At 37.5% G+C, this 14,610-nt stretch overlaps 1 protein-coding gene across 5 annotated transcripts in view; it reads right to left on the bottom strand.

Annotated features, from left to right (window-relative positions):
- The window catches only part of LOC132896817 (lck-interacting transmembrane adapter 1), an 81,870-nt gene that overhangs the window by 40,487 nt on the left and 26,773 nt on the right, over nt 1-14,610 (bottom strand). For all 5 annotated transcript variants that reach the window (XM_060937903.1, XM_060937902.1, XM_060937906.1 and 2 more), the window contains 2 exons: nt 4,475-4,597; nt 998-1,160 (listed from right to left, as the gene is read on the bottom strand). In XM_060937903.1, coding sequence (XP_060793886.1) covers nt 998-1,110 — 113 coding nt within the window. In that variant the 5' untranslated portion in view covers nt 1,111-1,160; nt 4,475-4,597. The remainder of the gene's footprint in view (nt 1-997; nt 1,161-4,474; nt 4,598-14,610) is intronic.

Raw genomic sequence — 14,610 nt, 5'->3', positions numbered from 1 at the left:
CATGTAATTTTTTATATGCTAGGAATTTAATTCTGGTCTAATTCTATTTATTGCAATAGGATTCCAAATACTCTATACACATTCCATTCTGTTATGAATCAGAAAAAAATGATTATAAATCACAGCACTTTTATTTTTTTAAATACTTCATCGACTTCAACAATGTTACACAAAGATCGATCCATAACAGTTGTAAATGTCACTTAATTCCACAGGGTGTCGATAATGGTGGACACCGGTGAAAGTGATCACTATTATCGACACCTCATGTGACTTCTCAAATGCACGCTTAGATACAAAATGGCGACTGTCAAATGAAAGAGTAAGAAACAAAGTAGGTTTCGACAAGGAGATCATGAAATATCGGTGAATTTGATAAGTAAAAACATGTCCATGATCTTTCCACCATGCTTACCTGCGATGATAATGTTTGGGTTTTTCTCAAATTGCTGATCGTGCTAAAAAAATTCCATCTCAAGTAATGAGCTGCGTCATCAGAAGACAAGATCAAAGGGTGAGGCGGGTCTTCCGGTTGATTAACTAAGCAATAATAACTGTTATAACTGAAACTCACCTTTGTAAAATTGTTTTTTATTGGTAAATCTGAAAAGGTGTTGATAATTATGGACTGTCGATAATTGTAGCCGCTGCTCTAGTTTATACACCTGTTTAGTTTTTTGTGTGGTTTTATAATTTGGAATAATTCAGTGTTACAAGACCTACGGCTATCGTTCTTTTGCTGTAGCTGTGCCTCATCTCTGGAACATGCTACCCATAGACATTAGATCTTGTGACTCCCTGTCTCTTTTCAAGTCAAAACTTAAGATTCATCTATTTAGAACTTCATACAGTAGTAGTATCTCATTGCCCATTCATATGTATTTACATATTGTATATTTAGCGCTCAGAACTATGAGCGCTTTATCAGTATTTTTGTTGTTGTTACATTAAACATAGATTTATTAGTCAAGTTCTATTGCCACTGGTCTTCACTTACGTGTGACACCCCACACACACCAGCACAATGAGGATGGTGACAACGAAGGCTGAGGCAGCAGAGATGGCCCCCAGAACCAACATTTTACCATAAGGGAGTGCTAAAATATCCATGGAGGATCAAGTCTTGGAGGAAAATATACAACTTCTACACACTTGTGAACCTGTGAAAAAAAGAATGAGGCTGAAATAAAGGCACTGTCTCTCAAAATACACAGTACATAAAACAGCAGTTATGGTCACTTAAACCTAGGGTGACCAGATGTCCCGGTTTTACCAGGACAGTCCCGATTTGGGGTTGTGTGTCCCGAGTCCCGACAAAAGTCTGTCGGGACACGGATATGTCCCGGTTTTCACCACTCGCGACGTTTGCGACTGAGCAGCGTGGGAATCATTAGCGGAGAAATGTCTGCATTTACTATTTTGATGAATGGACAGGAATCGCAAACTTTCCTGGTTACTGCCCCCTGGCCCTGTGGCATGGGTGTTTATTTAGCCACATTATTCCAGACAACAGAACGGGTTGCCATGCAACAATAAAATAAACATTAACTGGCGCTTTGTCTAGCAGCTAGCAGCAGTAATGCCGCAGCAATTATGCCGAAAAGAAAATGTACCTTTTCCAAAGATTTACAGGGCACCTACCCCTTCCTCCGAGAGGTGCAGAACAATGCGCACAAAGCCTACTGCACACACTGTAAGCACTGTAAGTGCTTTGTTCTTGTACTGAGTTGAGCAGCCTATGCTGCAAATGCTGTGCGCTCCTGTGGGGGCTTTCCTCGGGCTGTCGCCCCTCTCCTCCTTTACTGCTGTTTTGTTTGAGTGTACATTTTACGGAAGCCGCGAGAGGCCCTTCATATAATCTTTTTTTATTCACCTTGTTATCCTGAGATAACAACATAATTAATTCAGGATCTCGAGAAAACAACACAACTAATTCGAGATCTCGAGAAAACAAAACCGTTATTCCAAGATCTCGAGAAAACAAAACCGTTATTCCGTGATCTCAGCTGGATCACTGTATCTCCATCGGTAGAGACGAAGCCGGGCCAGTCTTCTGCGGAGGTGCCGCGGACTAATTTTGAAATTATCCCTTATTAAAAGACTTAATGCAATCTCTCCCTGTGTCAACCCCTGATCAAAATATTGCCTTATTAGGTGATCGATTATTCCAGACATTCTAATGACCAAAGTTGCGTCTATACAGAATGAGAAATAGCCCCAAAGTCAGCATATCACAAGTCTCTTGGCGCACCTGAATGAACCATTTCTCAGCTGTTTACTCGAGATCATGAAATAATTGTTTTGTTTTCTCGAGATCACGGAATAATTGTTTTGTTTTCTCGAGATCTCGAATTAGTTGTGTTGTTTTCTCGAGATCCTGAATTAATTATGTCGTTATCTCGGGATAACAAGGTGAATAAAAAAAGATTATATGAAGGGCCTGTCTCGGCTTCTGTAGTATATATTCTCAAATCACTTGTCTCTTTTTTGTTTCTGTTTAACATACCATTCTGACAGTTTGGCCATATTGCTGTGTTGAACAGCTTGTTGCACCTTCCATTAAAGTGTTCACTTTTGTCCACATCTTCTTGCTTTATTCATTCAGTTGTGGGGAATGGTTAGTAAGGTTGATTCTGACCTAGGCTATGCTGAGGCCACATATCTACTTTTTAAGTTCATGCTATAGTGCATACAATTTTAGAGATATAGCCTACATGTGCATATGCGTTCTTCTTGGTGTTCTCACAAACAGGTGAAATAAATCAGTTTAAATTTGGCCTATGGACATAGCCTGGCCTATTCTCAGCCATTACAAAATCTGTTGTCTGACCATAATTTAACTGACCTGTACACCACTATGCTACTAGATAACAAAATGCCTGTTTGTTTTATTTCATGTGAGATGTTGATAAATGTGAGCTTCAACAAAATGATAAGAGCACCTCTCTGAGTGTCACGTTTATGTAAAAAATAGTGTGCGTGCACGAGCATGGTCGCGCGCAAAAGTGACCCGGTTTCAGACTAGGGAAATCTGGTCACCCTACTTAAACCTTTACTGTTGTATAAATATGCAGTACAGTGAAATTATTTTCTCTGCATATCCAAACTGGTCAGAAAACTGAGGGTCAGAGTCAGCCATGATACAGCATCTTTGGAGCTGTAACCATGTGGTGTATAGCTAAGAGTTAAATAGTTAGGCAGCCTAGAGTGGAGAATACGCACAGCACAGAATATGATATTCAATATTTAACTACCAAGTGAAAACTCAGTGTACTGGGCTATTTTTCAGTTAGAAACAACATGATACTTCAAAGTGATTTTAGTGCTCTTTCTCCAAAGTCTGTATATCTAGTGTATTTTCAAATGGCATTGTATCCTGCCAACCTGCAGTTAACTGCTTAGCTGATTTTTAAAAAATGTTTTAGACAAAAAACCATGTTACCATGTCTTGTAAAAAATGCAAAAGGAGCATACAACATCTATTCATGGTTACTTGTACTGTTTGTGCTGTGGCGCAAGATACGGTTCAACAGAAGCATAATCGTACTTGATAATGCCCGATGCAATATCAGCCAGAAAACAATTTACTTAGCATTGAATATGAAATATAATGTTGTCAAAATGCCCAGAGTTCCCTTTATACATACACACATACACACACAGTACTATGCAAAAGTCCCTATTTTTTCATACAAACTTTGTTATAGATTTCTGTTTTCTGATGTCTACATTATCAAGTCAGTACAAAAACATTTTGGAGTCCAAACGTTCATTTTCCAGCACAAAATTAAGTGTTACAGAAACAAAGTTTGTATCTGAGCAGCATATTCCATAAGAGACCACTTTTCAGATTAAACAAGAAAACATAATGAAGGCTGCTGGGTTTTGGGGAAAAATTAAGAAGCGAGTGTGACAGTCAACGTGTCCAGAAGAACTGTAGCTGGTTCTGTAAGATGCTCAGTAAAACCTACAGCTCATTTCCTTATAAAACTGCACTCGTACCTGAGACTGCTATTTTTTTTAAAGCAGAGTCGTCGCACACCAAATATTGACTTTGTTTCACTTATTATGGCTTACTGCTGTTTATAATATTTTTTAATGTTGAAACATTTCATTTCATTATTTTTAATCCATTTTTGGTCTACAGCATTTCTTTACATGTCCCTAAGACTTTTGCACAGTACTGTGTATAGAAAATCTATGCCAATTTGTTCAGGGTCAGTCTCAGCAGTCTGAGAAAATACAATCACACTTCATCTATCCAGCTTTACATAGCATATTGTAGCCAACAGGTACATATAATATGAGTCATACACACCTGTAACAAAGTTGGCGCATATTAGACAAAATGAAAGTGACTGGTGAAGCCAAAATCTACAGTTCATCTATATATATATATATATATATATATATATATATATATATATATATATATATATATATTTTTTTTTAATATAAGCAAGACTAAACTCACCATAAATATAGTAAAGGAAAGATTTGGATATAGATGAAGAGGGTGGATGGTCTCAAGTGCTTACAATACAAGGTCATTTCCCAAAGCAGGTAGGTAATCTTCTCTCACCAGGAACTGGTCATTCTGGATCACAGCAATAGAGAAAAAAAGAGAAACAAAACAAAATAGAATTGTTAAATATAATAGACAGTGGCGATTATCAGCTTCAAAGCAAATATTGCCTTCAGCAAATAAACCAATACATTTCTGAAGTAACCCAGTAGAAATTAAAATCCAGCTACAGATTAACAAAACGATTCAAGACACCAAATTTCAACTGAAACAGACTTCTAGTTCCTGAGAAACAACTATTTGGAGTATATATATATATATATATAAATTCTGCCCCCTGTTGACATTCATACCCCAAACTTCACATAACCTCTTCATAACCATGGTCTGAAGATGCCTTTCAAGTTTTGTGTGGAATCATACAACCAGCTCCTGGTTACAGTTAGTAAATCAACCTCCACCTTCTCATTTTTTATTTATACAATTAATTGTGTCATACGGTGACAGTTATACTATGTCCTTGTTTGCCAACAACTGCAAAAACAGTTTGGCAATACCAGTTCATCCATCTCAGTTTATGCTTCAGAATGCTCTAATGAAACTGATGAATGACTGATGAATGTTTACTTTTGTGACTCAACCTTAATGATACTTTGTTTTGCAGAATACCCTGTGTTTTCTGGAGTTCTGAAGCTAACCATGGCAAAGTAAGTGAATAAAAGATTACTGGCAGTTACAGTTTGCCGTATTGACCATGTCATAAATGAAAAATCTGAAATCTTATTGGTGTCTCTACAATTGACAAAACTAATTTGATTACCACATAGGTCATTCAATTTAATTCAATTTAGCAATGAAGTCCTAACCAGTAAGTGAGCCAGTGAGTAACTCTTTTCTGCCTAGACACAACAAACAAAAAAAATCTCATTAGACAACTCGATTTTAATGTTTTCAGGACAGTAACCCTTTCATTTCTGAAGCAAATTTGATAGTAAATGAGGCCAAATTAGAATTAGAAGAAAATGATTATAATGAAATTATGAAAGAATGAAAGCAATTAAAGAATGAAAGAAATTAAATATAACAGATATGTTTGGGCCTGGGCGGCACGGTGGTGTAGTGGTTAGCGCTGTCGCCTCACAGCAAGAAGGTCCTGGGTTCGAGCCCCGGGGCCGGCGAGGGCCTTTCTGTGTGGAGTTTGCATGTTCTCCCCGTGTCCGCGTGGGTTTCCTCCGGGTGCTCCGGTTTCCCCCACAGTCCAAAGACATGCAGGTTAGGTTAACTGGTGACTCTAAATTGACCGTAGGTGTGAATGTGAGTGTGAATGGTTGTCTGTGTCTATGTGTCAGCCCTGTGATGACCTGGCGACTTGTCCAGGGTGTACCCCGCCTTTCGCCCGTAGTCAGCTGGGATAGGCTCCAGCTTGCCTGCGACCCTGTAGAAGGATAAAGCGGTTTGAGATAATGAGATGAGATGTTTGGGCCTTCTCTGAACGTCTAGAAGGCCCTGACGGTTCCACTCTGTTGTACATTATTATTAGATTGTAGTGGTAATAATAGAACGTTAATTCCTTATAATTCCAGTAAAGGAAGCATTTTTGTAGAAAGCAACCATGAAAAAATATGTATGGAAAAAATACATAATTTATTTCCAGTAGTGAAAAAAAAACCCAACAACTCATAAAGGCCTCCAGGAGTCACATATGATAGTCACTTGAAACAAGATCAACTGATTAAACAGGTGAACTCAGGCATGACTCCTGTTTGGTTGGAATGAAAACCTGCATCCACACTGGCCCATTAAGAGCTAGACTACGGATAGCTTTAATATTGTAATAAAGTATTAACATAATAAAGTAAAAAATAAAGTAATAACTTTATATTTTATATTTTAACTTTATATTTTATTTAATTTTTTATTTAAACTTTATATTTTATTTTATTTTTATTTAACTAACAATTTTTTCTTTTTGGATGAATTATAACCTAGTTGGTTTGTTGTTGTTGTTTTTTAATTGGATGGCATTATTCATGAAATGTTGACTGATTTCCAAGTAAAGTTTGCATCTGGGTATGTAAAGTTGAAGGTAAAATTTGTTTAACTCGTGATATTTCCCTATTACCTATAAGGTAAACCATATTTTAGACAGCAACACTGGGTTTAGGTTTACAAATTCACACAGTAAAAATAACAGAATTGGTGTGTATTACTGTTTCTCCCATTTTGATGTATTATAACATTTTCCCTAATTTTTCCATTGACGGACTTTTACTGCTGATATTTAACAGCATTTCACTGTAAATTACATTATTTACAGTGTGGCTTCAGTTGAAAACACACCAGTGTTAAATGACAGGGGATAAGGAATAGTTGTCAAAATAAAGAATTAGTCCAATACAGAGAACAGAGGAAGCTGATCCAGATCGACCTTTCATGGTGTTGTGGGTATTACATAAAGGTGATTGAAACTGGTCTTTAGTGGAAGCTGCTCGCAGGGGAGAATGCTTTGAGCATAATCCTAAGAGACTTCATCAGAGCAACACAGTACACACATGTCAATTGTGTGTACCCTTTCACTATGGTGAAACCACCTTTCACCATAGCAGCAGTGACGAACACAGGAAAAAGCATACATATACAGGCTGGGTCCTAACCACACGGTCACACGAAAAATAAGACACAAAGACACATATGGCCAATGAGGAACAAGAGCATTTTTGTTGAGGCACCTAAAAATGTCATGTTTTTTATTTACCTTCTCATCTTATATATATATATATATATATATATATATATATATATATATATATATATATATATATACACACACACACACACACACACACACACAGTGGTGCTTGAAAGTTTGTGAACCCTTATATTTCTGCATAAATATGACCTAAAACATCATCAGATTTTCAGACAAGTCCTAAAAGTAGATAAAGAGAACCCAGTTAAACAAATGAGACAAAAATATTATACTTGGTCATTTATTTATTGAGGAAAATGATCCAATATTACATATCTGTGAGTGGCAAAAGTATGTGAACCTCTCGGATTAGCAGTTAGACCCTGTCCACACGTAGCCGGGTATCTGCTAAATCGAAGATATTTTTCTACGTTTTGGCCTGTCATCCACATGAAAACACATCAAAAACGAATATTTAAAAAAACTCCGGGCAAAGTGAAGATTTTTGAAAACTCCGTGTATGCCTTTTCATGTAGACAGAGATAACCGGAGGTTTGCGTTTTAGAACGTCACAATATGCGGCAAAAAAATGACAACAAATCTGCCCTGACGTCAAACGTGCGACCTTTGTTTACTGCAGAAGCCAGATTAAGCATGGACAAAGAGTAATGGATCGGAGTAGTGCCTTGAAAGCGTTAATTATTGTGCAGGTGCTATTTACATGTTTAATTTTAGAAGCCCAACTACTGCTCCAAAAACAGGGTCAATATGTCCACATATTTGCTTTGACAAGATTCCCAATCAACGTTTTCTTGCGTCTTTTGAAGTTTATACTCCAAAATTGTGTTTAGAAGCAATTCTGTCTCCGAGTCTGTCCAGATGAACGAGCTTGGCGCCATGTTTTATGTTTAGGCGGAAGTGACGCCAACAGAGGGCTATTCTGATGTGATTAGGGGGTAGGATTTGGGGAAATAATGCCATCTACAGGTTTGGAATGCTTATGAATGTGATTGAAAACGCAGATGTTCGGTTATGTGTGGAAGGGATTTTTTTCGAAGACGAGGTGGTGTGGATAAAACATTTTTATAAACGGAGGGGGGGAAAATGTTCGGTTTTAAAAATACCCGGCTACGTGTGTACATGGCCTTAATTTGAAGGTCAAATTAGACTCAGGTGTTTTCAATCAATGGGATGACAATCAGGTGTGAGTGGGCACCCTGTTTTATTTAAAGAACAGGGATCTATCAAAGTCTGATCTTCACAACACATGTTTGCGGAAGTGTATCATGGCACGAACAAAGGAGATTTCTGAGGACCTCAGAAAAAGCGTTGTTGATGCTCATCAGGCTGGAAAAGGTTACAAAACCATCTCTAAAGAGTTTGGACTCCACCAATCCACAGTCAGACAGATTGTGTACAAATGGAGGAAATTCAAGACCATTGTTACCCTCCCCAGGAGTGGTCGACCAACAAAGATCATGCCAAGAGCAAGGCGTGTAATAGTCGGCGAGGTCACAAAGGACCCCAGGGTAACTTCTAAGCAACTGAAGGCCTTTCTCACATTGGCTAATGTTAATGTTCATGAGTCCACCATCAGGAGAACACTGAACAACAATGGTGTGCATGGCAGGGTTGCAAGGAGAAAGCCACTGCTCTCCAAAAAGAATATTACTGCTCATCTGCAGTTTGCTAAAGATCATGTGGACAAGCCAGAAGGCTACTGCAAAAATGTTTTGTGGATGGATGAGAACAAAATTGAACTTTTGGTTTAAATGAGAAGTGTTATGTTTGGAGAAAGAAAAACACTGCATTCCAGCATAAGAACCTTATCCCATCTGTGAAACATGATGGCGGTAGTGTCATGGTTTGGGCCTGTTTTGCTGCATCTGGGCTGCATTTGACTTGTGTGAAAATCTGATGATGTTTTCGGTCATATTTATGCAGAAATATAGAAAATTCTAAAGGGTTCACAAACTTTCAAGCACCACTGTGTGTGTGTGTGTATATATATATATATATATATATATATATATATATATATATATACACACACACACATACATACATACATACATACATACAGTGGTGCTTGAAAGTTTGTGAACCCTTTAGAATTTTCTATATTTCTGCATAAATATGACCTAAAACATCATCGGATTTTCACACAAGTCCTAAAAGTAGATAAAGAGAACCCAGTTAAACAAATGAGATAAAAATATTACACTCGGTCATTTATTTACTGAGGAAAATGATCCAATATTACATATCTGTGAGTGACAAAAGTATGTGAACCTTTGCGTTCAGTATCTGGTGTGACCCCCTTGTGCAGCAATAACTGCAACTAAACATTTGTGGTAACTGTTGATCAGTCCTGCACACCGGCTTGGAGGAATTTTAGCCCATTCCTCCGTACAGAACAGCTTCAACTCTGGGATGTTGGTGGGTTTCCTCACACGAACTGCTCACTTCAGGTCCTTCCACAACATTTCAATTGGATTAAGGTCAGGACTTTGACTTGGCCATTCCAAAACATTAACTTTATTCTTCTTTAACCATTCTTTGGTAGAACGACTTGTATGCTTAGTGTTGCTGTCTTGCTGCATGACTCACCTTCTCTTGAGATTTAGTTCATGGACAGATGTCCTGATATTTTCCTTTAGAATTCGCTGGTATAATTCAGAATTCCTTGTTCCAACAATGATGGCAAACCATCCTGGCCCAGATGCAGCAAAACAGGCCCAAACCATGATACTACCACCACCATGTTTCACAGAAGGGATAAGGTTCTTATGTTGGAATGCAGTGTTTTCCTTTCTCCAAACATAACGCTTCTCATTGAAACCAAAAAGTTCTATTTTGATCTCATTTGTCCACAAAACATTTTCCAATAGCCTTCTGGCTTGTCCACATGATCTTTAGCAAACTGCAGATGAGCAGCAATGTTCTTTTTGGAGAGCAGTGGCTTTCTCCTTGCAACCCTGCCATGCACACCATTGTTGTTCAGTGTTCTCCTGATGGTGGACTCATGAACATTGGCTAATGTTAATGTGAGAGAGGTCTTCAGTTGCTTAGAAGTTACCTTGGGGTCCTTTGTGACCTCGCCGACTATTACACACCTTGCTCATGGAGTGATCTTTGTTGGTCGACCACTTCTGGGGAGGGTAACAATGGTCTTGAATTTCCTCCATTTGTACACAATCTGTCTGACTGTGGATTGGTGGAGTCCAAACTCTTTAGAGATGGTTTTGTAACCTTTTCCAGCCTGATGAGCATCAACAACGCTTTTTCTGAGGTCCTCAGAAATCTCCTTTGTTCGTGTCATGATACACTTCCACAAACATGTGTTGTGAAGATCAGACTTTGATAGATCCCTGTTCTTTAAATAAAACAGGGTGCCCACTCACACCTGCTTGTCATCCCATTGAATGAAAACACCTGACTCTAATTTCACCTTCAAATTAACTGCTAATCCTAGAGGTTCACATACTTTTGCCACTCACAGATATGTAATATTGGATCATTTTCCTCAATAAATAAGTGACCAAGTATAATATTTTTGTCCCATTTGTTTAACTGGGTTCTCTTTATCTACTTTTAGGACTTGTGTGAAAATCTGATGATGTTTTAGGTCATATTTATGCAGAAATATAGGAAATTCTAAAGGGTTCACAAACTTTCAAGCACCACTGTGTATATATATATATATATATATATATATATATATATATATATATATATATATATATAAACCCTTTACTCATACCATGACTCCAAATTCATCAATCCGGGTTTGTTTTTCCCCCCAAACTTTTTGTAGCTAGACACTGATCGTATGTAAAACAAAAAAGTCCACAGACCTCTCTTAGGATCAAAACACAGATGTATTCTCCAAATCAATTCAACTATTCAAAAATTATTATTATTATTAGCACACTATGAAAATAAAATCATACAATCATACAATGAGAGTACAACCATATTTATTTTCTGGTGCCAATAGAGCGTTTTCATCTGAGTCTTCTATACACAAAACCTAAACCTTCTCTTGAAATGTAACTTTAATCTTTGAATCATTTTAACAAAATGTTTTATATTTTTATTAAACTTGTGGTTAGCTGCAAGCCAACATTATTTAAAGTTCTCTGAAGGTTTCAACTTAACCCATTCAAACTGAATTCAAGTGACCAGTCAATTAGGTCAGAAATATAATATCTTAATAAGTATTATGAAGAGTACAACAAATTTCATCGTGTTTGATCTTGAATATCACTTTACTACCATTAAAAAAAAGTTGAGAATTTTGTGAACCACATCACTAGGGGGCACATTTATATAAGCATTTTTCAGTATGAATACACAATAATGCAATGAAAAGCACAAATGTATGGTATTTACATAGCATTTCACACACGCGCACACACACACACACACACACACCAAAACAAAAAGTGAGATAAACTAAGAGTATATGCATATGGCTTGTGCAAAAACAAGACACATTAATTATGATCAAAACCTCTTCATACAAATTTAAAACTGGAACTGTGCCTTTGCACAGAGGAAACAGTGAAGCTGCAGAGTGCAGGCATTGTGCATTTTCCTCAAACCACCGCAAATAGCACAGCACCAGTCTCATGATTGTGCAAGCATAGCTGTCTTACGGTTGTGCAAGAGGTGAAAAATGTGTTCGTGTGAAAATGCAATATTTTGCTGATAAGGCATATATGTGACAAATTTGGAAACTCTATAAACTACACTACCTGGCCAAAAAAATATGAATAATTACTGCAGTGATTAATGTTTCAGCTGGCAACAAGCCTTTTAACCCTAACTGATGCAGTGAGCAGCTTTTCATTTCTTAAACAACCATATCGTAAGGTGTATCCTTTGGTTGTAGAAAAGATGCTCCTATGTTTCAGAGGAGTCAAATTATTGGTCTGCATCAAGCAAATAACTAAAGAGATTGCTGAAATGACTGGATTTGGGTTAAGAACTGTCCAACGCATTATTAATACCTGGAAGGATAGTGGTGAATCATCAACTTCACAGATGATGTGGTTGGAAAAAAAAATCTTGATTGACTGTGATCGGAGATCACTAAAAAGATTGGTGAAGTTGAATCGTAAAAAGTCAACAGCAGAACCCATGACTATGCTCAATCGTGAAAGTAAGAACATTTCCACATGCACAGTGTGATGAGAACTCAGGATTGGGACCAGAGGTGGACAGTAACAAAGTACATTTACTTGAGTACTGTACTTAAGTACACTTTTTGAGTATCTGTACTTTACTTGAGTATTATTTTTTTTAGAAACTTATGACTTTAACTTCACTACATTTGAAGGATAAATATCATATTTTTCACTCCACTACATTTCTATCAAGGTCCTCGTTAAGTATAGTACTCTGCCTGCACTCTGCAGCTTCACCGTTTCCTCTGTGCAAAGGCACAGTTCCAGTTCCAGTTTTAAATTTGTATGAAGAGGTTTTGATCATAATTGTTTCTATCAAGATCTTCGTTACTCGTTACTATGAAGCAAATTTGAAAGTGGATGTTTTTTTCTTTTCTTTTCTAAAACGTGATTGGTTTTTTCACAGGTGACACCGAGAGGCTATCAGTAATCACTAGGGTCACGTCAAATCCATAGACTGTATAAAATCAAGATCAATGATTTCTCAGCAGCGTTATTTGAGCACAATCAGTTGATGGCAGAATGGAAGGAGGCGGTTCTTCTGGGGAATGCACACACTCATGGCTATAGCTAGAACCCATGTTTCAGTTTTCTGAAAGGATTAAAGATTTGTTTTGTTTTAAATGTTTGCCGAAAACAAACCAGATCACGGCCTACAAAAACTCGCTATCCAACCTGCGGAAGCATATTGAGGTATATAAACATTTTATTCCAAGAGAAAGCTTGCAACGAAGTTGTCTGTGCTTTTAGAGCTAGCGATAATGTTGCAATAGCTATGCAGTCTGGTTAGTCAAATGACTTTCTATGGGTTTGCCCGCCAATTTGCCATCGTCTTGTCCACGGCTAACATTAACAAATAGCTAGTTAACTTGGATACTGTTAGTTAGCATGTAAAAACAGAGTTATGCTAACATGAATAATGTTAACTTATCTGAAGTCCTTTCAGAAATATGTTTTAGCATAATCTTGCCAAATAAACAGAATGTACAAATATTTTCTTTTCTAGTAGCATTAACTATCCAATATGATTTCGAGTTTGAAAAGCATTTGCTAGCATGTCAGGTGGCGCTTCACTGACTAGCTAGCTTAACGTTAAAACACCATGATGGCACAGCATGTGTTCATTTTGTGAATTCACATTTCTGTCTTTGGTCACGGCATTAGGTTTTGTAAGCGTTGTGGCAATAATACAACAATGCACTGACAGAAAATGTACTTTTAATATTTAAGTATTTTAAAAGCAAGTACTTCAGTACTTTGACTTAAGTAAAAAATTTCACTTGTATCGGAGTAACATTTGACTAATGGGATCTGTACTTTGACTTAAGTAATGAAGTTGGGTACTTTGTCCACCTCTGATTGGGATTAAGCAATTGTATGACCATAAGAAAACCACGTTATTGAGACTAATTGGAAGAAAAGGCTTCAGTTTGTTAGGGAGCATAAAAATTGGGCTCTGCAGCAATGGAAAAAGGTCATGTGGACTGATGAGTCCAGATTTACCCTATTATTCCAGAGCAATGGGCACATCAGGATAAGAAAGAAAGCACATGAAGCGATGCACCCATCATGCATAGTGGCTACTATACAAGCCTCTGGAGGCAGTGTTATGATCTGGGGTTGCTTCAATTGGTCAGGTTGAGGCTCAGCAAGGTTACGTGGCATTAAAATAAAGTCAGCTGACGACCTGAATGTACTGAATGATTGGGTTATCACATCAATGGATTTTTTTTCCCCTGATGACATAGGCATAAAATTAGGACTCAAATTGTGAAAGAGTGGTTCAGGGAGCATGAGGAATCATTTTCATACATGAATTGGCCACCACAGAGTCCTGACCTTAACCCCATTGAGAATCTTTGGGACGTGCTGGAGAAGACTTAACAGAACTGTCTGACTCCCCTGTCATCAATCCAAGTTCTCAGTGAAAAACTAATGCAACTCCAGCTGGAAGTAAATGTTGTGACATCGCATAAGGCTGTCGAAAACAATGCCATGGCAAATACATGCCGTAGTCAAAGCTAAAGGTGGTCCAACAAAATATCAGTGTGTGCAACTTTGACTGACTTTTTTTTTCTTTATTTGGCTGGGCATTTTATTTATGTTCCTATATCACACCCATAAACCTTTCCTGGTGTTTACATATAGGCCCATAGCCTCATTAAATTCCCTGCATGGGATTAAGAGTCTGTGATTAATTGCAG

Source organism: Neoarius graeffei, chromosome 13 (assembly GCF_027579695.1).
Source record: "Neoarius graeffei isolate fNeoGra1 chromosome 13, fNeoGra1.pri, whole genome shotgun sequence".
In the NCBI taxonomy this organism is placed as follows: domain Eukaryota; kingdom Metazoa; phylum Chordata; class Actinopteri; order Siluriformes; family Ariidae; genus Neoarius; species Neoarius graeffei.
The sequence above is the reverse complement of the archived record's forward strand: the minus strand, read 5'-3'. Positions and strand labels throughout refer to the sequence as shown.